Source organism: Mustelus asterias, chromosome 4 (genome assembly GCF_964213995.1).
Source record: "Mustelus asterias chromosome 4, sMusAst1.hap1.1, whole genome shotgun sequence".
NCBI lineage: Eukaryota > Metazoa > Chordata > Chondrichthyes > Carcharhiniformes > Triakidae > Mustelus > Mustelus asterias.
Window position 1 is genome coordinate 56,581,500 of NC_135804.1, and position 27,626 is coordinate 56,609,125.

The 27,626-nt window shown below is 44.4% G+C and overlaps 1 protein-coding gene across 1 annotated transcript in view; it reads left to right on the plus strand.

Moving 5' to 3' along the window:
* The window catches only part of LOC144493110 (uncharacterized), a 191,614-nt gene that overhangs the window by 159,456 nt on the left and 4,532 nt on the right, over nt 1-27,626 (plus strand). The window contains exons 8-14 of the mRNA XM_078212012.1: nt 2,802-2,868; nt 11,817-11,901; nt 12,361-12,436; nt 14,843-14,911; nt 17,495-17,625; nt 18,397-18,547; nt 20,252-20,325. Coding sequence (XP_078068138.1) covers nt 2,802-2,868; nt 11,817-11,901; nt 12,361-12,436; nt 14,843-14,911; nt 17,495-17,625; nt 18,397-18,547; nt 20,252-20,325 — 653 coding nt within the window. The remainder of the gene's footprint in view (nt 1-2,801; nt 2,869-11,816; nt 11,902-12,360; nt 12,437-14,842; nt 14,912-17,494; nt 17,626-18,396; nt 18,548-20,251; nt 20,326-27,626) is intronic.

Genomic DNA, 27,626 nt, shown 5'->3' on the forward strand with positions numbered 1-27,626 from the left:
ACTCAGATGTAAATCTTCATTTTGATTTGGTAAGGAATATTCACCAGTGCCTAAATTCAGTGAAGAAGAAGTGTCTTTCAAGGATGCAATAGCTGAAAGTAGGTTACTCGTCTTTTTCAGATTTACAATCTAGTGATAATGACAAAGTGAAAACTGTTGTTCTCAATGCCTATGAGTTAGTTCCAGAAGTTTATCGACAAAAGTTTAGAAGTTCAAGGAAGAAACAGAATCAGACTTTTGTGCAACTTGCTGGAGTAAAGGAAATGATATTTGATTGTTTTATATCAAAATTTAGAAAACCTTAGGGAGCAAATGCTGATGGAAAAATTTTAAAATAGTGTGTCTTTGGGAATAAGGTCCCACCTTGAAGACCATCATGTTTCTAAGGCTAGGGCAGCCACTGTAATGACTGATAATTACTAATTGTCTCAAAAGCATGTGAGTAGCAGTCAGTTTTGTTTGAAAACCTACATGGAAACTGGAGGGAAAAGAGATGTGATAAAGAATAAAATACCTGTTACAGTGAGGAAGATAGCAAAAATAAAAAGGTTACCACCCAGAGATGTAAAAAGGACAAAATAATTCAAAGGCATCAACATTTTATTTTTGTTCTAACAGAGGATAGAAGGCAGATTGTTAGAAATTAAAAACCAAGACTATAGTATTTATGGAAGTGCATAGCATGTCTCAAGAAAATGTACCAGTTGATGGAAGTTGCAACAAATGAGTAGCTTCAAAAGTTCTTACCATTGGAATAGATCAAAGTATAGAAGATTATAGAAGTTTTATATTCAAGGGTGAAGTATCCACATTTTTATCCCGTAAAGCTGGAAAGCAGATTAATATTCTTAGAGATATGGGGTCAGCTCAATCACAGATGGTGATAATTGCTGGGAATCTCCCTCTGGAAAGTTCACTGTATAAAAATGTATTGGTATGTGTTATTGATGGAGGCTATTTAACCACTCTGTGGCATTACTTAATTTAAAATGTCCTTTAATTTCTAATAGGAAGTTGTAGGGATTGTGCCCAAGTTACCTGTTAAAGATATGACCCAACTGAAGATAAGGTGTTGTTGTATCCAGTTATTCCAGAAAGAAACCCAGGAAGTTAAAACTGAAAATGTACAAGGGAAATAGAGTACAAATATCCTTGTCTTTCTGTAATGCTGCTGTGGAAATTATTGTTCCAATTAAAGATATGTCGAAAAAACCAAAAGCTCAGACTACTGATAGTAAAGATCATTGGAACATCAGACTGACAACAAAGGAATAATGGCAAATTAAAGCAGTCTGAATTAAGCATGCCAGCAGCACCTGAGCAATAGACGCTAAAGCAGATAGCAACAGAACTCAAATCCGATGATAGAACAAAAGAAAGCTTTGCCTTTCAAAACACAAGACTTAGCTACAACCAATACTGAAACCATGGAGCTGCGAAGAAGGATTAATGTCCTTGAAGGTAACTTAAAACCACAAAATGATGAAGTTGGCCTTGCGAGAAAATAATAAAACAAAGTTCACGCTGAGTGGGAAGACAAAAAACATAAAGAATTTTTGAAAATTCATGAACTGACTGAACAGTGTGTCAAGATTTTTTAATCTGATCACTGATGAAACCTTAACGAAGTTCTTGAAGTCACTACAGAGGATTTTACTTGGCAAAGGCATGAACTGCTTGTGCAAAAGTCGGCAATGTTCTGTGCATCCTGGGGAAAAAAACAGTTTAAATCATGGACACAAAGTTAAAAAGAATAAACAATCCTGCATTTAAACAGGAGGAGGATGTGTAGCTTGTTGAGACTTTCTTTGCAGGTGTGGACATTTAAATAACTGCAGATGTATAAGAAAATGAATATTAAGCGCTCGAGCGAGACCAGAAAATCCCGCACGAGGACAACGGATATGTCCATTGTCCACCCCTCGCCTGCTCCGATTCCATGGCGGCCGGGGTGATAGAATTCCGGTACAAGAGTTAAAACTGTACAGGGTGTTTGTCAATATTCTGATAACAATGTACATTGTCAGGTTAAACGAGAACAAAGAGAATTACTTTATCCAGAGAGTAAGAAGCCTTACGATGAAGTATTTCTTTTTGGTTTACAATTCACACTTTCCATTACCAGAATACCCAAGGGATTATCAGAAATCAGCAATGTTATTCTTGACAAGTTAACGAGACCAAACCCAAGTATACAAGTTTCTAACCCAGGACATGGAAAGCTGTAAAAACTACTTGAAATGAAAAAAGAGATTTGCTATGAGATGAAGCCACTGAGGAAGAAGATGCTCCTTACATCATGGTGAAAGAGGAAGTAATTCAGATACTTGAAGGGCTTAAAATTGATAAGGAGGAGATATTAGGCTGTCTATCCTTTAAATTGGTACGGCACCATGACCAAATGACATGCATCCAAGAATACTGAGGGCAGTGAGAGTAGAAACTGTGGCGGCACGAGCCATAATCTTCCTTAGACTCGGGTGGTGCCAGAGGACTGAAGAATTGCAAATGTTACATCCTTGTTCAGAAAAGATGCAAAGATCTTGGTCTTTCATTCTGTATCCAAAGGAGAGAAAAACATTCACTTTACCTCTAGTTATTCCAAAACAATGTTAAAAAAACTTTTTTAAAACTTTAGATTAGATTTTGTAGCACAAAAAGCATTTTGAAATGAAGTGGTAAATAAAATGGAAGACAATAACTGAGAATGCAGGTTTTTAAAATACTGTTATCAGTTATTTGTTTAAGGCCTTAATTTTACAACTTGAGTCAGTTCCCATTTTTCCATTTTTTATTTTCAGGAAAGGATATTTTTGAGCCTGGCTTTGATGTAGACCAAAAACAGATTGAACAGCAACTGGAATTCTGGTTAGTAATAAATGTTTATGTAAAGTTGTACCTGTGGATAAACCTTGGCCTTCTCTTACCTTCTTTCACCTTTCACCTTTACACCAGTTACTTAGGATTGCTTTGTTACTTCCATCTGATGCTGCTCCCATAATGATTGCAGGCATTTTTTTTTCATTCATTCATGGGATATGGGCATTGCTGACTGGGCCAGCACTTATTGGACTGGAGGGGGCCAGGTCGGTAGTCTCCCCTGGATGGGGGTTTCGGTGGATCTGTGCTGCCTTGCAGCCTGCTCTTTTTCATGTTTAATATCCCTTAACATTGCACAGCACAGATGCAACCTGTCCTAAAATCTTCTCCTAGGACAGAGCCATTCTGTAGCTTGTCTCTTGGAGAAGCATCCTACACCCCTTGAACTTTGAGTAGGCTCTGTAATATGGCTGCATGGATCCAATTGCAGTTGTTTGTTTATATTTGATTCCACACTCCATTATCTTTTATGAAGCTCTGTGATTTCCCTGAGGCAGTCTGCCTACACTGACCTTATTGCAGTTGTTTGCGTATGGATACAGTTCACCTGAAACAGCTCAAAGTGCCCATGCCAACAGGAAAACAAGTGTTTCCCACTGGCGTTAGCAGCGCCTGTCACGTGGGATTCACCCACATGATCAATGCAAATTTATGCATCACAGGAAACATGACAGCCAGCCCAGTATTTCTTAGGTCAAAAGAGCACCCTGATCTCAGTGTTCAGACACAGACCCTCTTCCTCCCCTATAACGGAAAAGACGATCCTCCCCTGCTGAACAGGGGAGTATCCCCAACCCCTCAGCATAGAGGGCGACCCTCCCCCCAGCCAATGAGAGAATGGGTTGCCCCCCCACATCAAGCAGGCATGAGGGTGACCTGACTCCCCACCCCCCCACCAGCAGAAAAAGTCTCCAATAAAGGGTCCCCTATCCACAGTGTTTATAGAAGACAGGAAGTAAAAGCTTTGGGATTCCTTTCATTGGCCTTGCAGTTACAAGGATGTCATTGATAACCCCTCCTGGATTTCCTGGCTCTGCCTTTGCATCTCCAGCAGTTCAGGGAGAAACTTTTCCAGAGGTATGGCATCTGGCTGGCCATCACAGCAAACCTCCGACTACCCAATCCCTGGGATGTTCCTGACAGAGTTGTCAGGGAAAAAGTCGGACCTCTCAGGGACAAAGGAGGGGTATTATGCTGAGAACCCAAGGGAATAGGGGAGATCCTAAATGAATACTTTGCATCGGTATTCACAAAGGAGAGGGACTTGTTGACTGGGAGTGTCTCAGAGGGAGGTGTTGACCCATTAGAGAGAATCTCCATTACAAGAGAGGAAGTGTTAGGTTTTTTAGGTAACATTAAAACTGACAAATCCCCAGGGCCTGATGGCATCTATCTTAGACTGCTCAGGGAGACAAGAGATGTAATTGCTGGGCCTCTGACGGAAATCTTTGTCTCTTCGTTGGACACAAGTGAGGACCCAATGTGGTACCGTTATTTAAGAAGGGTAGCAGGGATAACCCGGGTAATTATAGGCCAGTGAGCTTGACGTCCGTGGTAGAGAAGTTGTTGGAGAGGATTCTTAGAGACAGGATGTATGCGCATTTAGAACGGAACAATCTCATTAGTGACAGACAGCATGGTTTTGTAAGAGGGAGGTCGTGCCTTACAAATTTGGTGGAGTTTTTTGAGGAAGTGACAAAAACGGTTGACGAAGGAAGGGCCGTGGATGTCGTCTATATGGATTTCAGTAAGGCATTTGACAAAGTCCCTCATGGCAGGTTGATTAAGAAGGTTAAGGCTCATGGGATACAAGGAGAAGTGGCTAGATGGGTAGAAAACTGGCTTGGCCACAGGAGACAGAGGGTAGCAGTCGAAGGGTCTTTTTCCGGCTGGAGGTCTGTGACCAGTGGTGTTCCGCAGGGCTCTGTACTGGGACCTCTGCTATTTGTGACATATATAAATGTTTGGAAGAAGGTGTAACTGGTGTAATCAGCAAGTTTGCGGATGACACGAAGATGGCTGGACTTGCGGATAGCAATGAACATTGTCGGACAATACAGCAGGATATAGATAGGCTGGAAAATTGGGTAGAGAAATGGCAGATGGAATTTAATCCGGATAAATGCAAAGTGATGCATTTTGGAAGAACTAATGTAGGGGGAAGTTATACAATAAATGGCAGAGCCATCAAGAGTATAGAAACACAGAGGGACCGAAGTGTGCAAGTCCACAAATCCTTGAAGGTGGCAGCACAGGTGGAGAAGGTGGTGAAGAAGGCATATGGTATGCTTGCCTTTATAGGACGGGGTATAGAGTATAAAAGTTGGAGTCTGATGTTGCAGCTGTATAGAACGCTGGTTAGACCACATTTGGAGTACTGCATCCAGTTCTGGTCGCCGGATTACCAGAAGGACGTGGAGGCTTTAGAGAGAGTGCAGAGAAGGTTTACCAGGATGTTGCCTGGTATGAGGGTCTTAGCTATGAGGAGAGATTGGGTAAACTGGGCTTGTTCTCCCTGGAAAGACGGAGAATGAGGGGAGACCTAATAGAGGTGTACAAAATTATGAAGGGTATAGATAGGGTGAACAGTGGGAAGCTTTTTCCCAGGTCGGAGGTGACGATCATGAGGGGTCACGGGCTCAAGGTGAGAGGGGCGAGGTATAACTCAGATATCAGAGGGACGTTTTTTACACAGAGAGTGGTGGGGGCCTGGAATGCGCTGCCAAGTAGGATGGTGGAGGCAGACATGCTGGCATCGTTTAAGACTTATCTGGATAGTCACATGAGCAGTCTGGGAATGGAGGGATACAAACGAATGGTCTAGTTGGACAAAGGAGCGGCACAGGCTTGGAGGGCCGAAGGGCCTGTTTCCTGTGCTGTACTGTTCTTTGTTCTTTGACTGCACCTGATTTGCATCAGCAACTGAGTGTCCCTCAGCACCTCTGGTAGAGGCGGCTGAGGGACTTCACTGGTGCATTCTGGGAGACGCCGGACCAACAACATTTACCAAGAAGTGGGAAGCAGAAGATCTGGTGTCTAGGAGTGGTAAGCCCGAAACACTACATTAATGTTTCCCTCGCTCCCTCCTCCTCTAACCAAAAAAAAAAGGCACTGTGAGAAGGTAAAAGTGAAAGTAAGAGTTTTATACATTTTTTCAAATAATTTAATTGGTGCTCGAAATGTCAGTCAGTGGGGTTAAATGCTGCACTTGTGAGATGTGGGAGATCCTTGACGCTTCCAGGGTCTCAGACAACTATGTCTGCAGGAAGTGCACCCAATTGCAGCTCCTTACAGACCACATGGATAGGTTGGAGCGGCAGTTGGATGCACTTAGGAGCATGAAGGAGGCGGAAAGGGTCATAGATAGGAGCTTTAGAGACGTGGTCACACCGAAGGTGCAGGCAGATAGATGGGTGATCGCCAGAAGGGTCAAGCAGTCAGTGCAGGAGTCCCCTGTGGTCATCTCCCTCTCCAACAAGTATACCGTTTTGGATACTGTTGGGGGAGATGGGCTATCAGGGGATACCAATCGCAGCAGCAGCCAAAGCAGTGGCACCACAGCTGGCTCTGTTGTTAAGCAGGGTGGGACAAAGAGCACTAGAGCAATAGTTATAGGGAACTCTATAGTTAGGGGTGCAGATAGGCGTTTCTGTGGACGTGAAAGAGACTCCAGGATGGTATGTTGCTTCCCTGGTCCTAGGGTCCAGGATGTCTCTGAACGGACAGAAAGCATTCTGAAGGGAGAGGTGAACAGCCAGAGGTCGTGGTACATATTGGTACTAACGACGTAGGCAGGAAGAGCAATGAGGACCTGCAGCAGCAGTTTAGGGAGTTAGGTAGAAAGTTAAAAAGCAGGACCTCTAGGGTTGTAATCTCAGGATTACTCCCTGTGCCACGTGCTAGTGAGGCGAGGAATAGGAAGATAGTGCAGTTCAACACGTGGCTAAACAGCTGGTGTAGGAGGGAGGGTTTCAGATATCTGGACCATTGGCGTCTCTTTCGGGGCAGATGGGACCTGTACAAGAAGGACGGGTTGCATCTAAACTGGAAGGGCATAAATATTCTGGCCGAGAGGTTTGCTAGTGTCACACGGGAGGATTTAAACTAGTTTGGCAGGAGGGTGGGAACCAAAGCAAAGGTGAATTAGCTGAAGAGGAACCAGAGAGTAGGGCCAGTAAGACTCAGAGAAACAGCAGGCAGGGTGGGATTGCTAATTAGAGAGGGTCTGGTGGACTGAAGTGCATTTGTTTCAATGCGAGAAACAAATAAGGCAGATGAACTTAAGAGCTTGGATTAGTACTAGGAACTATGATGTTGTTGCCATTACAGAGACTTGGTTAAGGGAAGGACAGGATTGGCAGCTTAACATTCCAGGATACAGATGTTTCAGGCGGGATAGAGGGGGATGTAAAAGGGGTGGGGGAGTTGCACTACTGGTTAAGGAGAATATCTTAGCTGTACTCCGGGAGGACACCTTGGAGGGCTCATACGGCGAGGCAATATGGGTAGAGCTCAGGAATAGGAAAGATGTAGTCACAATGTTGGGGGTTTACTATAGGCCACCCAACTGCCAGCGGGAGATTGAGGAACAGATATATAGGCAGATTTTGGCAAGGTGTAAAAGTAACAGAGTTGTTGTGGTGGGAGATTTTAATTTCCTCTATATTGACTGGGACTCACTTAGTGCTAGGGGTGTGGATGGGGCAGAGTTTGTAAGGAGCATCCAGGAGGGCTTCCTGAAACAGTATGTAAATAGTCCAACTAGGGAAGGGGCCATACTGGACCTGGTATTGGGGAATGAGCCCGGCCAGGTGGTCGATGTTTCAGTAGGGGAGCAGTTCGGGAACAGTGACCACAATTCAGTAAGCTTTAAGGTACTGATGGATAAAGATAAGTGTAGTCCTCAAGTTAAGGTGCTAAATTGGGGGAAGGTTAATTACAATATTAGGCAGGAACTGAAGAATGTAGATTGGGGGCAGATGTTTGAGGACAAATCAACATCTGGCACGTGGGAGGCTTTCAAGTGTAAGTTGATAGGGATTCAGGACCGGCACATTCCTGTAAGGCTGAAGGATAAGTATGGCAAGTTTTGGGAACCTTGGATAACGAGAGATATTGTGAGCCTAGTCAAAGAGAAAAAGGAAGCATTTGTCAAAGCTAGGAGGCTGGAAACACACAAAGCAAGTGTGAAATACAAGGAAAGTAGAAAGAAACTTAAGCAAGGAGTAAGAAGGGCTGAAAGGGGTCATGTAAAAGCATTGGCCAGCAGGATTAAGGAAAATCCCAAGGCTTTTTATACATATATAAAGAGCAAGAGGGTAGCCAGGGAGAGGGTTGGCCCACTCGAGGACAAGGGAGGGACTCTATGCATGGAGCCAGAGGAAATGGGTGAGATATTAAATGAGTACTTTGCATCAGTTTTCACCAAAGAGAAAGACTTGGTGGATGATGAGTCTGGGAAAGGATGTGTAGATAGTTTGAGTCATGTTGAGATCAAAAAGGAGGAGGTATTGGGGTTCTTGAGAAACATTAAGGGAGGCAAGTCCCCAGGGCCTGATGGGATATACCCCAGAATACTGAGAGAGGCAAGGGAGGAAATTGCTGGGGCCTTGAGAAAAATCTTTGTATCCTCACTGGCTACAGGGGAGGTCCCAGAGGATTGGAGAATAACCAATGTTGTTCCTTTGTTTAAGAAGGGTAGCAAGAATAATCCAGGTAATTACAGGCCGGTGAGCCTTACATCAGTGGTAGGGAAATTATTGGAGAGGATTCTTCGAGACAGAATTTATTGTCCACTTGGAAATAAGTGGACGTATTAGTGAGAGGCAACATGGTTTTGTGAAGGGGAGGTCGTGTGTCACAAACTTGATCGAGTTTTTCGAGGAAGTGACGAAGATGGTTGATGAGGGTGGGGCAGTGGATGTTGTCTACATGGACTTCAGTAAGGCCTTTGACAAGGTCCCTCATGGCAGACTGGTGCAGGAGGTGAAGTCGCATGGGATCAGAGGTGAGCTGGCAAGGGGGACACAAAACTGGCTCGGTCAAAGAAGACAGAGGGTAGCAGTGGAAGGATGCGTTTCTGAATGGAGGGCTGTGACAAGTGGTGCTCCTCAGGGATCAGTGCTGGGACCTTTGCTGTTTTTAATATACATATATAAATGATTTGGAGGAAAATGTAACTGGATTGATTAGTAAGTTTGCGGACGACATAAAGGTTGGTGGATTTGTGGATAGCGATGAGGACCATCAGAGGATACAGCAGGATATAGATCAGTTGGAGACTTGGGCGGAGAGATGGCAGATGGAGTTTAATCCGGACAAATGTGAGGTAATGCATTTTGGAAGGTCTAATACAGATAGGAAATATACAGTAAATGGCAGAACCCTTAAGAGTATTGATAGGCAAAGGGATCTGGGTGTACAGGTACACAGGTCACTGAAAGTGGCAATGCAGGTGGAGAAGGTAGTCAAGAAGGCATATGGCATGCTTGCCTTCATCGGCGGGGGCATTGAGTTTAAAAATTGGCAAGTCATTTTGCAGCTTTATAGAATGTTAGGCCGCACTTGGAATATAGTGTTCAATTCTGGTCGCCACACTACCAGAAGGATGTGGAGGCTTTGGAGAGGGTACAGAAAAGATTTACCAGGAAGTTGCCTGGTATGGAGGGCATTAGCTATGAGGAGAGATTGGAGAAACTTGGTTTGTTCTCACTGGAACGACAGAGGTTGAGGGGAGAACTGATAGAAGTCTACAAGATTATGAGAGGCATGGACAGAGTGGATAGTCAGAAGCTTTTTCCCAGGGTGGAAGAGTCAATTACTAGGGGGCATAGGTTTAAGGTGCGAGGGGCAAGGTTTAAAGGAGATGTACGAGGCAGATTTTCTACACAGAGAGTAGTGGGTGCCTGGAAGTCGTTGCCGAGAGAGGTAGTGGAAGCGGATACGGTAGTGACTTTTAAGGGGCGTCTTGACAAGTACATGAATAGGATGAGAATAGAGGGATATGGTCCCCGGAAGGGTAAGGAGTTTTAGTTAAGTCGGGCAGCATGGTTGGTGCAGGGTTGGAGGGCTGAAGGGCCTGTTCCTGTGCTGTAATTTTCTTTGTTCTTTGTTGTTCTTGGTGCTCACCAGATACTGACTCAGTAGCCTGTCTTCTAAGGTCAACCACCAAGGTGTGTGTCGCTGTGATGGTGAATGATGTGGGTGAGAGATGTGATGCCTCTTCTTCAGTGTCTTTTTTGGAGATCTCCTCCAAGGTGGTGTCAAGGGTTGTGGCGGGGGGGGGGGGCGGGGGTTGTCTCTGGAAGGCCCAACCTCATCAGATGGTGATCCTGCAAGACAAGGGACATGAGTTCAGTAAATGGAAAAGACAAGGGTCAGGGAAATAAACAATTCAATTGAGACAAGTCATATGGATGAAGGTGCAGTGGAGCCTCATTTCTCTGGCACAGACCAACCTCGCCATCAGTGGCGGCTTGGTCCTGGCCCGCCCTTGCAATCTCCATACCCTTTCCTCATAGTTGGTGAGGAATCTTAACTCGGGGATCTCCCCAATCGTCTTCTCTCGCTCCCTTTTATTAATGGCTCTCTTCTCCTTTGGGGACGTAAAGAGAATATTCTGAACCGGTCACCTGATGGTCGAGGATCTATAGCAAGTGGCATATGTAGGCACCATGTCAAGGCAGAAAAAGATTGTGATGAGGAGTGCCAGAGGGTTTTGCCAAAAATGCTGGGCAGTTGGGTGTTGGGAGGCTGTGAGGTGACAGTGAGTGGATTAATGATGACATTCCATGGTTGACAGATGGGACTGATGAGAGGAAAAGACATATGGGATCTCACCCTTGCAGCTCGTAGGAGGTCATTTATCTTGTGGCATTGGACGTCAGTCCTCCTGGTCATGCTGCTGGCACTGACTGTGGTTGCCAATGCCTGCCTTCCAGGCTGGATTGGTTACATTACTTTGGGGTCTCTTTCCAACACAGGGATAAATGGTGGCTCATCTCTCCTCCACCATGTCCAAAAGCCTGGTTAGGTCCCCCTCCAAGAAACATGGAGCAGGTCTCCTCGCAGCCATCTTCCTGGCTTGACTGGGAGGGAGTGCTGAGGGACCATTTAAGTTCAGCTCCCCCTTGATTGTAGTACTTAGCTAAATCCCAGGTTGGACAAATCCGATACCAGGGGACCCTGGCTTGGTGTGTTTCATGTGGGGGATTATTTATTGCATTAAGTGTGGGAAGATCACGATTGGGATCGTGCTGCCCAACCAGCAGTTTCCGTGCCTGAAATGGCACTTTTTCACTTTTTGGGAAAATTCCGCACAATATAACTGTTGTAGGCACTAATGGAAATGTTAATATAACTCATTATGACTTAGGAAATGTTGGAGATTTATTGGTGGTATGACTAAAATCCACACCCACCAACTCTCAATGCAGTCTGATGTGAGAAGTCTCAGACAGCACTCTAGCATGGTCTATTTTCTGCAATTATTCAGAAGTGGTGAGCTGGCATGGACATTAGTCATTTTTGTACAAAATTCCAGTCTTAAACTGGAAGTTAGTTGAGGCAAATGGCAAAAATGCACTTAAGAGGTAGCTAGATAAGTACATGAGGAAGAAAGATTAGAAGAATATGCTGATAGAGTTAGATTAGGTAGGGTGGGAGGAGACCCATGTAGAACAAATTTTAGACCAGTTGGATTGAATGAACTGTTATGGTGCAATTTCTTTGTAATTCTACATGAACATCTTCATCACTGAATTCTGTACATGTTTAAATAGGATAGCGGGAAAGCGCAAGCTGTTTTGAGATTTATAAACCTGATTTATAGCCTGATCAGCCTAACAATTTGTTATGACTGTTTGTATTTGCTCTGTTGTAACTGTATCATATAGTCTGCATTTCTACCTTTCACGCCACATTGTGTTTTTCCATAGGAGAGACAAATCACTATATGCTTATCAGGCTCAAGCTGTTTTCACGACCAGACTGTTGCATGAGATCAAAGCCTTAAGAACTCAGGTATGATTCATATGCCAGCAGCCCAAGTCGTCCATTAGAAGAAACCTGCAAATTGGTGCAACAATGGAAAGTTTTTTCCAGATTTGTTTCCTTTCCTTATAATAGTGACTCATGCTGAGGAACAGTTCCTTCAGAATGAACTGCTCAAGTGATCATCATTCATTTATGATTCTAGATGATTTGTGACAACCATCAAATCATAGCCCAAGGATCCTCCTTGATGTCCACACCAGTAAGGGGGTCACTTGATAACTAGGAGGCCAACTCCAGCTGATTTTTTTTCTTATTTTTCCCTAAATACAAAACATTTTAACTTTTTTCTGACTTGCAACTGCCAAATAATGTGACTTCCCTAATCTTCCTTTCAAAATGTATAACCTCACCTTTATCTATGTTGAACTTAATTTGCCAATTATTTGCCCATTGAAATTATTTATATATGTTTATTCTTTTGTATAGGTGACCTCACAGAAGAAACAGATTAAGACATTGATCAGTGATTTGGAGAAAGCACGCAAGAATAATTTGCAAATGGGTGCGTTTTGCTTACTTTATTCTTATTTGAAGTGAATTGGCACTTTGAAAAAGGCAAGTTAGTGGTTGAAAGTCCATTTTGAAATAACTCCTCAGAGACTGATATCACTTCACCAAACTTAGATTTATTTACATTGTCAGTAACATTCCGATATATATTTCCTAAACCGAGTATAAACCTGGAGTGCCAGTAACCCTGACACTCCACGTTATATACACAGGCAGGGCTCCCTGGTAGGCCAACTCATTGCTGCCTTAATGAGGGAGCTCATATTCTAAGAGGTTCACCTCGTGGGCCTTGTTAAAGTCATTACATCCTTCCTCCTAGGCCCAAGGAACCTCGGCAGTTCGTTCGCTTGGAGCACCTCTTGAGGCATTTAAGCGCCAGGTCTGGTTCCTCAACTCGGTGTCAGATAAAGGTGAGGTGGAGTGAATCAGTGCTCATCTCTTTCGCTTATAACACCGAAGCGCAAGTTCACTCCCTTCTTCGGGCAGCAAAGTTATAAATGCGGCTAAGTCCACCATGGCAATTTCAGGCCCAGAGGTTCCTCTGACAGGAGACAGAGAATGGGAGCCAGCAGGTCTTGGAGGTTTTCTCGGAGGCTCCCGATGCACAGGGCATTGTTGGTTCCTGGATGTTCTGAGAATTCAATCTCTGAAATGGTCCAGGCGTTTTCTCAGGATGGCATCCCCTATGCGGACTTTATAAGATACTGGTCCTGTCTTCGAATCAACCGTGCCTGGTAACCATTCAGGGCCATTTCCATGATATTTTATTAAGACTTTATCCCCCGCCTTTAGGTATCTCTCATGGCTGGGTCTTGTGGACTTGGTACTGGGCTTCTTGATGCCTTTTCACCCTCCCCCCTAAGTTCAGGAATATCAGGCTCAACCTGGTGTGAAGTCATCTGCCCATGAACAAATTGGCTGGCACTATTCTGGTAGTCGCATGGGACTGTTGTTCGGTAATCAAACAGAAATCTGGAAAGTTTGGTGTCCAAAAAGGCTGCAGGCTGCTTCTTTAAGCCTGTTTTCGAGGTCTGGACCGCTCTTTCTGCCAGTCTGTTAGGATGATATGCCATCTTTCTAATGTGTCGAATTCTATTCGACTTAATGAAATAGGAGAATTCCTGGCTGGTAAACGATGGTCCATTATCAAAAACCAGCACCTCCGGGGACCCGTGTGTCGCGAAAGAGGTGCAAAGTTTTTCCACCATCATTCTCAGGGAGCTCAATTCTAAAAGGTCCACCTCATGGGCCTCTTTAAAGTCATTAAACTTTAGTTTCGTAACTATATCTCCTTCTCATACCAAAAGTGGAATGGTTCCCTTGAGGGACGGCACAGTGGTTAGCACTGCTGCCTCACAGTGCCAGGGACCTGGGTTCGATTCCCAGCTTAGGTCACTGTCTGTGTGGAGTTTGCACGTTCTCCCCGTGCCCACGTGGGTTTCCTTCGGGTGCTCCGGTTTCCTCCCACAGTCCAAAGATGTGCGGATTAGATGGATTGGCCATGCTAAATTACCCCTTAGTGTCAGGGGGACAAGCAAGGGTAAATGCATGGGATTACGGGGATAGGGCCTGGGTGGGATTGTGGTCGGTGCAGACTCGATGGGCCAAATGGCCACCTTCTGCACTGTAGGATTCTATGATCCTCTATGATCCTATGACCAGTTACAATGATAGTACTAAGCTTGCCGTGTTTAGATCTGCAGGGACTTGTGCATATTATTCTTTAATGCATTATACAATAACATTTGCTTACTGTTTATATGGATATGAGCTGCAAGACTCAAACCTGCAGGTGATTTGAATTCAAACCACTATTAAATTGGCAATTTGGGATTGGGATAACCTAACTGCATACCAGAGCTAGGATTTATTTGGATTCAGAGGCATTCTAATCTACAATGTACATTGCAACTAGGGTAATGATTTTCTTTTTTAAAGTGAACAAAAAATCTATGACCAGAATTTTATACTGGCAGGATCTTATTGTCCCACCGAAGTCAATGGCTCGCTGCATTTTAAGTTCCTGGCCTTGCCCCCACCATGACAGGACTATAAGATTTCACCCTATGGGCAGGATTTTCTGGTCGAACCCACCGGAGCTCCACTGGAACCCCCGGAACAGAAATTCCTGCCCAAGGTCAGTGGACTGTTAAATGGTCCATTAAATTCTCCATCCAGTCCACAACGATTCCCACAGCAGGCAGAACCAGAAAATTTACCCCTATATCTTATACATCAGCCTTCAACTGAGCATATAAGCATATATAAGTGTAAGAGAAAATGAACAGAAGTAATGTGATAATAATAGACACAGGTGTGATTTAAATAATTTTGTACTGATGACTGTTAACTCTTAAGATTGTTGCAGATTGAAACAATTCATCTTTTGCTGTTCTAGAAAAGAAGTTCTTGGATTATAAACTGAAGAAAAACATTGAGGTTTTGGATATGAATTGCAGAAACACAGGTACACATTAAGTGGGATTGAGAGGCAGGTACACACGAGGTGGGATTGAGAGGCAGGTGCACAGGAGGTGGGATTGAGAAGCAGTTGCACAGGAGGTGGGGTCAGAAGACCAGTACGTAGAAGGCCTTGCACATAGGAAGCAAATGAGGTAGGATAGAGACTTGGACACATGACATTTACATGTGTGACACAGTGTGGGGACACATACACAGGAAGCAAAGTTTAGTTCAGGTATGCATGAGGTAGATAAATAAGACATACCCACAGCAGGGAAGTAAATGCCAAGAAAGTGGAGTCAATTCACATGTATGCCTGAGCTAGATACATAGAAGGTAAAGTCAGGGCACAGTTACGAGGGTAGGTATAGAATAAAGCAAATATCTCCTCGTCTTCTTCTCTCTGTCTCCACCATCTGTGCTTTTCTCTTTCTTCTCTGACCTTCATTTGTTTTTCTGTCTCAATTTAGTTTGTCTCCTACAATACTACAATTGTATCCATTCCAGTATAAAAGTTGGAGTTTGTCATGAATTTTTCTCACTGATGCAAAGCTCTTGATGCTGTTCACTGCCAAACACCTACACCTAACTTCACAACATCTCTACTATTTGGCTTGTACACTTGTTACATATATTTGAATCACTCAATATATTAAACTGAGTATTTTTTAAATTATTGGGCCTGCATTTGCTTCTTTCAAAGTTCCAAATATAAAAATAGAACATGAAAAAGAAATAATCAGCAAAATGTTTATCACTGAATACCAAGCACATGAAGACAATGAACTGCAGGGGAACAAAAGTGCAAAGGTCAGAAGCAGTGGCCCAGATTCTAAAGCTGGCATTGATTACAGTGGCTGAGAAGATGTCACTATTACAATAAGTTGCATTTCTGTCTAGTATTTACTGGTTTCCTTGAAAATACATTGAGCATGCTTCTTCTGGATTGTAACCAATTCCACTGATGGCTCTAATCAGGAGGTGTGCATCTGACAAAGGCATATCAATGGCAGAATGGCATGTGAATACATTTGGTACCTTTTGTCTAACTTTTCAAGCCTTCCGGAAATTTCAGCCTTTTATATATATCTCTTGCATTGTCATCAAGAGGAGGGTCAAATGGTCATTTGAAATGTATTTTGTTAACTTCATAAAATTCACACATTTTGTACACATGTTTTCAAAAAGAGAGAATTTGTAATAAGATGTCCACCCCTCAATTTGACTTTCACAATATTGCTACTTTATATTTATTTGGGTTTCTTCGGATTTACTTACCTCAGTTCTATAGACACCCAATTAAAGATTCCTTTGAAAGTTTGTTACCTAAAGCCACTCCCTCCAGCTGAAGCATTCCTTTTATACAAGTTCAGTGGCTGTACAACAATATCTTATCAAGGCATAATGATAGCAAATATTTATATAAGCCGCTCCCTTGCTGAGAGTTAACTAAAGCATAGTGTGATAGTTAAGTATAAGGGCCAGATTTGCTACGAAAGCAGGCAGCTCAAGTCAGGAAATGTTCCAATTTGGCAGACCCACCTCAGTTTAAAGGACTCTATCTGCCCCCTATCCATCCTATCATGTCCCAATGGCCCCTCCATGCCAATTCATCACCCCAACCACACCCCTTGCCTCTTCCATAGCCACTCACCCAATACTCACCATGGGAAGACCTCAGGAGTTATGTGGAGATGAAAATAATACATTTCTAACAAACTAATACAGCTTTCACTCATATGCACTTGATAATGAAAAAAATCCGATTCATGAAACCAGAAGCTTTTAAATCTCAAGTGTTTAACCTCTAATGAAAACAAACTTCTATTCAGACCCCATAATGACAGTTAATCATTTAATAGTCTCTTTAGACTGTCATTCAAACTTTGAATTTAGAAACCCCACTGAGAAAACAGTAGCTTTTGAAATTTGTCCAAGCATTCATAATGACATAATAACCAAACAGTAATAGTAGCCCTTGGAAAATATCAATAAAGAACTCTATTGAATATATCAATAGATGCTAATGCTTTTTTTCTAACCTACACCAGATAGCCTGTCAAAGCAATCCAGAAGACATTTTTTAACTCTGACAACTTAAGCCTGCTCTTTCCCCCTAGTTTAAAGAGCAGGGGATATTTTTTAAAAGCTTCAGATTATGACGCTTAAACAGACCTTATCGACCCTTCAAGGGAGTTTTCATCTACTCCATAAATTCATGGCTGCCACACTGTGGGTTAAAGCATGTGGAACAGCCAAAGTTCAGGTTTCTCGCCAGTGTGAATCATGCCCTGCCTCTTACCCCTGCCATCAAAACTTGTATCTGTTGGAGGTATAGGTAGGACTTTTGCATCCAGGTTCTAACTCCAATCTGTCAAATCTGACCCTCAGGACATAGTATCTGAATAACTAGTCCCATATTGCAAAACAGAACCCACATTCTACATCATGTTGTTTGTGGATAGCTTGGACTTTCACAATCTCATTATAATTGAAAGCCATTAGCTAGTGAATTAAATTACTCAATACAAAACTCAAAAAATACTCAATAATCTAAGTTAGTTATATTTACTGTATGTCCCTGCAGCAGGTGAAAGCCCAGTGCAATGGAACTCAGGTGCTGAAGAGTTCAAGCAGATTGAGCAACAGTTTATGAAAACCATGGAGAAAGAATCAAGATTGAAAAACATCCAGTTTGAAGTGACATCTGTCCTAAAGGTACAATGTAGGAGCTCTCCCGTCAATTTCTTCCATTCTCCCCTGAAACTGCTGACATTCCATGAAAATGATCTTTCGCAGTACCTCGACCAAATCAATTTTCATGATCACAGGGTATACCAAAGCACTTTACATACAATGAAGTATTGAACTGTAGTCACTGTTGTAATCTAAGAAAGGTGGCAGCCAATTTACCACAGCAAGCTCTCACAAACAGCAATATAATGGCCAGTTAATCATTTTTGTGATGTTGATCGAGAGATAAATATTGGCCAGGACACCAATACTTATTTCTCTTTTGTTCTTCTTTGGAGTAGTGCCATAGGATCTGCTTCATCCACCTGAAAAAGCTAGCCAGGGACCCAGTTGAACATAACTAAATGGACCATGTGTGGGCATTGACAAAGAGTGTCCCGAGGCTATATATACTTTCCAGCAATGGGTGATTTTCTCCTTCCTAATCAAAGGGCATCCTTACCTATCATCCACATATGCATATGTATTCTCCAGTAGAGAATCACTGATTACTAATCAGTATCACCTACTCGGTCAAGGAACGTACTCCTGAGGCCTGTGTCCCAGTACTACTGTGGCTGAGCTCAACTAACTCACAGCTAGCATGGATTGAAGGTGGGATATTCTAGTTTGGTGTGGCTTATATCACACCATCTGATGTGTCTAGTCCCTGACCTATGAGAAAAAACAAATTTAATTTTTTGTCTTGAAGAATAATTTATGTGGACCTAATTTATGCCTCATTCTTCATTATAGGCAAACCTACCTGAGGATAGTCGGGAAATGGTTAAATGTTGCATGAACAGTATGCTGGAGCCCATGTATACAACCATCATGTATTACTGTGGGGGTCTGGACTGTGCAGAGCAACTCCAACATATAATAGAGAACGGTTTCTCTGAGGAAGGTTGGTATAAGAGAGTTTGAAATTGGACATTTGAGGGCTGAGGGCAACATGTTACAGGTAAAAGAACATTTCCATTCACTGGTTCAGCGAGCATCCTCGAAAAAGTTGAGAGCTTCAAGTTTTTAGGTGTCCAGATCACCAACAACCTGTCCTGGTCCCCCCATGCCGACACTACAGTTAAGAAAGCCCACCAACACCTCTACTTTCTCAGAAGACTAACGAAATTTGGCATGTCAGCTACGACTCTCACCAACTTTTACAGATGCACTTTAGAAAGCATTCTTTCTGGTTGTATCACAGCTTGGTATGGCTCCTGCTCTGCCCAAGACCGCAAGGAACTACAAAAGGTCATGAATGTAGCCCAATCCATCACGCAAAGCAGCCTTCCATCCATTGACTCTGTCTACATTTCCCGCTACCTCGGCAAAGCAGCCAGCATAATTCAGGATCCCACGCACCCCGGACATTCTCTCATCCACCTTCTTCCGTCGGGAAAAAGATACAAAAGTCTGAGGCCACATATCAACCGACTCAAGAACAGCTTCTTCCCTGCTGCTGTCAGACCTTTGAATGGACTTACCTTGCATTAAGTTGATCTTTCTCTACACCCTAGTTATGACTGTAACACTACATTTTGCACTCTCTCATTTCCTTCTCTATGAGCAGTATGTTTTGTGTGTATAGCGTGCAAGAAACAATACTTTTCACTGTATGTTGATACATGTGACAATAATAAATCAAATCAAAAAACATATGGACAGCACTGAACCTTAAATTAAAGGAATGTTATCTGAGCATGTGGTGAACTGGTACGACAACAATAATCTCTCCTTCTATGTCAACAAAACAAAGGAGATAGTCATCGACTTCAGGAAGTGTAGTGGAGGACATGCCCCTGTCTACATCAATGGAGACAAAGTAGAAATGGTCAAGAGCTTCAAGTTTCTAGGTGTCCAGATCACCAACAACCCGTCCTGGTCCCTCCGTGCCAACACTATAGTTAAGGAAGCCCAGCAATGCCTCTACTTTCTCAGAAGAAATTTGGCACGTCCGCTACCACTCTCACCAACTTTTACAGATGCACCATAGAAAGCATTCTTTCTGGTTGTATCACAGCTTGATAAGGCTCCTGTTCTGCTCAAGACTGCAAGAAACTCCAAAAGGTCGAGAATGTAGACCAGTCCATCACGCAAAACAACTTTCCATCCATTGACTCCGTCTACACTTCCTGCTGCCTCAGAAAAGCAGCTAGCATAATTAAGGATCCCACGCACCCTGGACATACTCTTTTCCACCTCCTTCCATCGGGAAAAAGATACAAAAGTCTGAGGTCACATACCAACCAACTCAAGAACAGCTTCTTCCCTGCTGCCATCAGACATTTGAATGGGCCTACCTCGCGCTAAGGTGATCTCTCTCTACACTCTAGCTAAGACTGTAACACTACATTCTCTCCTTTCCTTCTCTATGAACGGTATGCTTTGTCTGTATAGCGCACAAGAAACAATACTTTTCACTGTATACTAATACATGTGACAATAATAAATCAAATCAAATCCAATATCAGTAGCCATTGGTAATAAGCTAAATCATGATCAAATAGAATGGGGGATAGACAATGAGGATTAATGGCCTATTTTTTTCCTATGTTTTAATATGTGGATATCTGTTGATGCAGTAGATCTCATAGATTTTCTGTTATAGATTTTAGTGATGGGATCTATGGCCACGGACTGTACTTTTCTCCCAATGCCTCCACTGCGTGTATGCTCTCAGTGGTGAGTCACAGCTTGATTTTATTACTGAAGTGCCCTCTATTTCTATGTATGTTGTTGGATCTACAATACATCTGATAAGATGAATTGGTGTCATAGAATCCCTACAATTTGGCCTGTCAAGTCTGCACTGACTCTCTGGAGACAATACACATCTTTTTAGCCTGTCTTGATGCTCTCTCCACTCCCATTGTTTTGTTTCTTAAAGACTGGATTAGTTGTAAGTATTCGCATTCCAACCATTATTCATGTAAATTGAGTCTGTGTCTTATAAGTTCTGTTTGTGAACAGAATTCCCACTCACCTGAAGAAGGGGCTCAGAGCCTCGAAAGCTTGTGTGGCTTTTGCTACCAAATAAACCTGTTGGACTTTAACCTGGTGTTGTTAAACTTCTTACTGACTCTCTTTGACAGAGTACCTTACGCAAGCCCTTTTCCCCACCCTATCCCCGGAACCTCACACATTTACCACACTAATCCAACTAACCTACACATCTTGGGACACTAAGGGACAATTTAGCATGGCCAACCCACCTACCCTGCACATCTTTGGACTGTGGGAGGAAACTGGAGCACCCGGAGGAATCCCATGCAGACACAGAGAGAACATGCAAACTCCACACAGTCACCCAAGACTGGAATTGAACTCGGGTTGTTGGTCGATCTGGTCGCCACACTACCAGAAGGACAGGGATGCTTTGGAGAGGGTACAAAGAACATTTAACAGGATGCTGCCTGGTCTGGAGGATTTTAGGTATGAGGAGAGGTTGGATAAACTCGGATTGTCTTCGCTGGAAAGACGGAGGCTGAGGGGCAACCTGATAGAAGTCTACAAAATTATGAGAGGCATAAATAGTGTGGATAATCAGAGGCTTTTTCCCAGGGTGGAAGGTCGACTACAAGAGAGCACAGGTTTAAGGTGAGAGGTGGTAAGTTTAGGGGTGACATGCGGGGAAGTTTTTCACACAGAAGGTGGTGGGTGCCAGGAACACACTGCCAGTGGAGATGGTGGAAGCAGGCACATTAGCAACATTTAAGGTGTATCTTGATAGACACATGGACAGGAGGCGAATAGAGGGATAGAAACTATGTATCAGCACAGACGTGGTGGGCTGAAGGGCCTATTCCTGTGCTGTATTGTTCCTTGATCATTCTGGCACTCACTGCCCTGGTCAGCTCCTGCTATTGCCCTACTCTTCTTGGGTGCACTGTCCTCTTTAAATGGAGATCTTTAAATCATATAGCACCACCTAATTTCCACTCTTTACATTTCAATAGTACCACCTTTCATTTCCAAATCAGTGACATTCAGAACAGTGGGAACTTCTGTCTTAGGAAAATGTGATGGGGTCAGCTCAGATCAGGAGGCATGTACAAACCACATGCTACCATATTTATATTCAGGATTTCGTCCTACAAGAAAATTCAGACCAGAGTTTAAAACATATTTTGCTCAGGGACAGAGAATGGGCTATTATAATACCATTTATTTAGCCCTATTTGTTCATTTGATTTGTGCAGTCTAATGGTCTGATCCAGAGCATTTTTTGATGATGATATTTTTTTTTCATGCCAAGCATGATTGTTTTAGCGGTCACTCTGTTTTAGGCAGTCCTATTTTTAGGTACCAAAGCCACTCAGCGCTCCTATTTTTAGACATTAAAGCCATTCATGTTTTAAAACCTCATACCATCTGTGTCTGTGTTTTCAAACTAGGTTCCACATGGATTATACACACCTATAACTGTACGCACATATTGATATATTCTGGTCTGGGGGCAGGAGGGAGGGTTGCAAAAATTACATACTTTTAATTGATTTCAGTGACAGCGACCACAACACAATAGAGTTTGTTATAGAAAAGGAAAAGGATTATCTGCAAAAAACAGTCTTGGATTGGGGGAAGGCAGATTTTATTAAAATAGGCAGGCTCTGGCCAAAGTAGACACGGAGAGTACAGGGCCAACCTGTCCCCTTTGGGATGAAATGTAGGAGCAACAAGCCCAGAGAATCCTGGATGTCTAGGAGAGTCTAGGGATGTCTAGGAATAGTCAGAACTTGATAAGAAGGAAAAGAGGCTTTTAGCAGGTACAAAGGGAGCAAATCGGTGGAGGCCTTAGTGGAGTATAGAAAGTGCATAAGTATAGAAATTGTTTAAGAAAGCAATTAGGAGAGCAAAGAATGGGCATGAGAATCCCAAGATATTCTATAAGTATATTAAAGGGAAGAGGATAACCAGGAAAAGAGGAGGGCCCATTAGGGACCAAGGGGGACATCTGTGTGTGGAGCTGGAGGTCATTGGCAGGGTTTAAACGAGTACTTCAGATCTGCCTTTACTTGGGAGAAGGAGGATGTCGGTACAGAATTCAGGGAAATTGGCAGGGTAGTTAATAGTGAGGAAGAAGGTCTTAGGTTGCAGGAGGATACAGCCAAGTTGGTCAGATGGGCAGATCAGTGGCACATGGGATTTAACCCTGTAAAGTGTGAGGTGATGCACTTTGGAAGGAGTAATAAGTCAAGGGAGTACTTAATGAATGGAAGGACACTAAAAAGCTCAGAGAGATCTTGGGGTGCTTGTTCACAGATCCCTGAAGGCAGCAAGACAGGTTAATAGGATAGTTAAGAAGGCATACGGGGCACTTGCCTTTATAGGTCATGGCATAGATTATAAGAAAAAAAAAGTTAAGTTTGAGCTATACAAAACTTTGGTTCGGCCACACCTGGAGTACTGTTCGCAGTTCTGGTTGCCTCACTATGTGAAGAATGTGATTGCATTGGAGAAGGTGCAGAGGAGATTCATCAGGATGTTGCCTGAGATGGAGTATTTGAGCTATGATGATAGGCTGGATAGGCTCAGGTTTTCTTTAGAGCAGAGAAGGCTGGTGGGAGGAACTGATTGAGGTATATAAGAATACGAGGGGAATGGATAGAAAGTAGCTACACCCCTTCATTGAAGGGTTGATAACAAGAGGGCAGGTTTTTAAGGTGAGTGGCAAGAGGTTTGAAGGGGATCTGGGGAAAAATGTTTTACCCAGAAGGTAGTTGGAGTCTGGAATGCACTGCCTGGGAGTGTAGTAGAGGTGGGAAACCTCACAACCTTTAAAAAGTATGTGGATGAGCACTTGAAATGTCAAAACATTGAAGGCTACTGCCCAAGTGCTGGAAAGTGGGATGTGTAGATTTAGTGTGTTTTATTGGTGCAGACTCGATGGACTGAAGGGCCTCTTCTGTGCTGTGTGACTCTGGGTGGAATTTTACGAGAATGATTCTAAGTGTCGAGCTAGTATGAAAATGGAAGAGTTCCTGATCTGTTTTTTTGGACTTATGGATTTAGACATTGAAAATATGGGCAAGACCATTTCGAGCTGCTGCAGGCACTGGGCTGGGCTTAATTCGCCAGCCAGCCTGCAGAGGGAACAATTGCACATGCGCAGACCTCTGATTCTGCACATGCGCAATTCCAATTCCTGGGCACTGCCAGGCCGGCACTGCCCAAGGGCACCCCCCCTTGCCCTCGGCCTCCCCGGCTCTCATAAGATTGCAAGAGCCGAGAAATTGGGCGTGATTCTGATTTCTGCTTCATGTGATTTTACCGGCTCGCTCCATCAATGGGCAGGGCAAGCTGGTAAAATTTTGCACTATGACTCTACTCCCTAAGGGATATTATTATATTATTAATTATTGACTGAGTTTCAAAAGATATCATTATTTCAGCAGGGATTTCTGATTAACTTTTAAAATGGCGTAGAAACTTTCCAAATATTGGTTGGAACCTTTGTAGGTCAAATAGTTCGGATGGGGCAGTTTTTGTGCAGTGTGTGCAGGAGGGTTTCCTGACACAATATGTGGAGAACCGGAGGCCATTGAAGCCCCCCGGTGAGGTCGAAGACAAGGGTGGGTTACCCCTCGGGCATTGCCAGCCTGGCACTGCACACTGGGCATCTTGACATTGCCCACCGGACAGTGCCAGGGGGTGGGGCCTGAATGGATGGGGCCTGAAGGGGCAGGCCCAGGCCAGGGCGGTCTGATTGGGTAGGGAGGAGGGGCCCCACTGTCATTCTGCAGGAGATCATGGGGGGAGGGGGGACAATCGGTCTGGACGGCAGGGGGGGTGGTGTAGAGACAATATTTCCGGGCGATGTGGGGTTGGTGATCAGCCACATGCCCCTCCCGATAGCCGGGAGCGGGTTTGGGCTGAGGCCAACTGCGGCAGCAAAGGCCTGACAGCAAAGGCCTCTCTCACAGATCTGTCAGGCCTCTGCTATTGCAATTATGCACGTGCAGCCACAGAGGACACACACACACATACATCCCTTTTGTTTCACATACAATCAGGGCTGTCTCACCCCTCTCTCTATTCCCCCTCCCCCACCTTTCTCTCTCACTCCTCTCTCCCTATCCCACCACTGCCTCACTCTTCCAGCCACTCTTCCACTCTTCCCTCTCTATCTCTGCCACACATTCCCACACCTGACTCTCTCTCTCACCCCAACAGCTCTACCTCCAACCCACCATCCCACCTGTCTCTCTCCCACCCACCATCCCACCTCTCCCTCTCACACCCATCCTCCCACATCTCGCTCTATCTCCCACCATCTTCCCACCTCTCCCTAACTCTCTCCCACCCCTAAACCTCCCACCTTTCCCTCTCTCCCACCTCTCACTCTCTGTATCCCACTCCCTCTGCCACTTGCACACTCTCTCCCACCTCCCACTCTTTATCTCCTACCCATTCCTTTCTCTCTCTAGCCCACCCATCCACCCCTCCATTACTTTCCCACTTCTTTCTCTATCTCTCTCCCATGTCCCCTCTCTGTACTCATTCTCTTCCCTCTCTCTCCCTCCTACCCTCCCTCACTCTCTCAAACCTCCATTCCTCTCTCTATCTCATTCTCTCACCTCTGCCTCTCTCCCATCAAATCCCTCCTTTCCTCCCTCCCTCCCTCCCTACCTTCCAACTGCCTCTCGCCCACCCACACCCATCCTTCTTTCTTCTTTCCACCCACCCTTCCCCCTTTACTTCCATCCACCTCTTCTCTCACTGTCTCACTTTCCCACCCCTCTCTCACTTTTCCATCCCCCCTCTCCCTATTCCTTCCCTCTCTCCCACCCATCCCTCCCTTTCTCCTACCCTCTCCCTCTCTCCTACCCAGCCCTCCCTCCCTCTTTACCACACAACCACCTCTCCCATCAAACCCGCCTGTCCCTCCCTCTCACCCAATTCGCTCTCCCACCTCTCTCTATCTATCCCACCTCTCTCTCTCTCTCCCTCCCACCTCTTCCACTCTCTCTCCAACCCTCTTCCAATCCCCACCTCTCCCTCTCTCTCTGACCCTCTCCTACCCACCGCGCCACCGCTCACTCTCTCTCTCCAAACCCCCACCTCTCTCTCTCCCTCCTACCTTCTCCCTCTTTCCTACCCACCCTTCCCTCCCTCCTTACCCTACAACCACTCCTCCCACCCACACCCACTCGTCCCTCCTCCTCACCCAATTCTCCTTCCCACCTCTCCCTATCTATCCCATCTCTCCCTCTCCTACCCACCTCTACCTCTCCCCCACCTCTCTCTCTCTCTCCTACCCATCCACCCTCCCTCTCTCCCATCCACTCTCCCACCCCGCCATCCCTTCCTCTCTCGCACCCCTCTCTCCCTTCCTCTCTCCCATCCCTCCCTCTCTCCCATCCATCTCTCCCCCCCTCCCTCCTTTGCTCTACCTACCCCTCCCTCTCTTTTTCTCTCCCACCCACTCCAACCTCCCTCATTCTCTCCCTCCCACCCATCCCTCCCTCTTTCCTTTGCTCCCACTCTTCTCTCCTTTGCTCCCACCTTCCAGCCTCCCTCTCTCCCAGCTCTCCCTCTCTCACCCTCCCACCTCTTCCCTTACCCGCCTCTCCCTCTCTTCCACCTCCCCCTCTCTTCCACCTCCCCCTCTTCCTCTCTATCTCATTGCCTGCTCCCATCATCCATTCCTCCAGGGACTTCCCCCAGCACCTGTTCCCTTGCCTTGGCCTCTCCTCCACCTTGTGGCTGTGGCCTATCTCACTCTGCCGTCGGGTTGCCTTCTCTCATGTCCTGATTTTGCCATGATTTCCAGCTCATGCAATCAGAGGCCAGCTTCTCAGTGCATTAGCTATTGATAGGCTGACTACGGCAGCTATCAATGCAGAGAGGAAACCCACATACTAAGAATTAAAATACACCATTTCTGTTATGTGGGCCTGAATTCACTGAACTCACCCGCAGCTGGGATTCTCTGGTTCCGCTGCAATGAATGGAGTTTTGGCTGAGCGCCAAATTCTCTGTTTTTGCTGACAGTGGGGGCAGGGCAAACAAAATCTGAGAATTCCAGCCGTGATGTTCAACATATCCTGCTCTAACATGAGAATGTTGGATTGTAGGGCAATCCATGTTAAATTTCGAACAGCCAGATGTCAATCTTTACTCCGGTTTTAGATTCATTCTCAAAGTGGAACATTACAAATATGCAAGTCCAAACTCTTCCCACTATCAGTGTCCCTCCATGTCTCTTTTCATGTGCTTAGGTAATCATCCAACTCTTTTTCAGTCAACCAATTGAACTAAATTATACAAGCTGAGGAGCAGAGTAAAGGGGGCAGCCCCTTTGAGGGAATCTGCTTTCAACAAAAACAAATCACAAATGAAACATAAAACACCCTGATGTGAATATACCCACATGGTAGAGGAGCAAACAGTCAGGTCGGATGACACTCTCAGTCACCCGCTGCTTGGACCTGCTGATGGCAAATTTGGACAGGCCCAGGAACAGGTTTATGAGGAGGTCCTCCTCCTTCCGCTCCAGATGCCTGTAGATCAGGAGTGTGGGGCTGAAGTGCAAACAAAACTATAACAAAAGATTTTTTTAATAACTAAAAAGGGGTGCAGTCTAGAACAACCTATATGCGCATTGCCCATGGATTCCACAAGACCACAAAAAGGGCAGGCATCTTGGGAATCCATGGACTGCTGCATGCAGCATCCTGCACTTCAGATGTAATTATCCAATGAATGCCTCACAAGTATGCTCTTAACATTACTTTATACAATTAGCTATCCATATTCCTGCCAAAATGTTGTAGGCTTTATTCAGGCCAATGTGGAATAAATCAGTGGGCATAATATGGTGTAACCATTTGGGAAAATGAGCAGAGGTCATTTGATGCCCGATTTCCTCCTATTTAACAACCCATCCAACTTTCTGGTCAGATTTGTACTGGAGCCAAAAGTGCCTGCTTGTTAACAGATATTTATAACTCTTGAAATATCAGTGGACATTTCTTAATGTT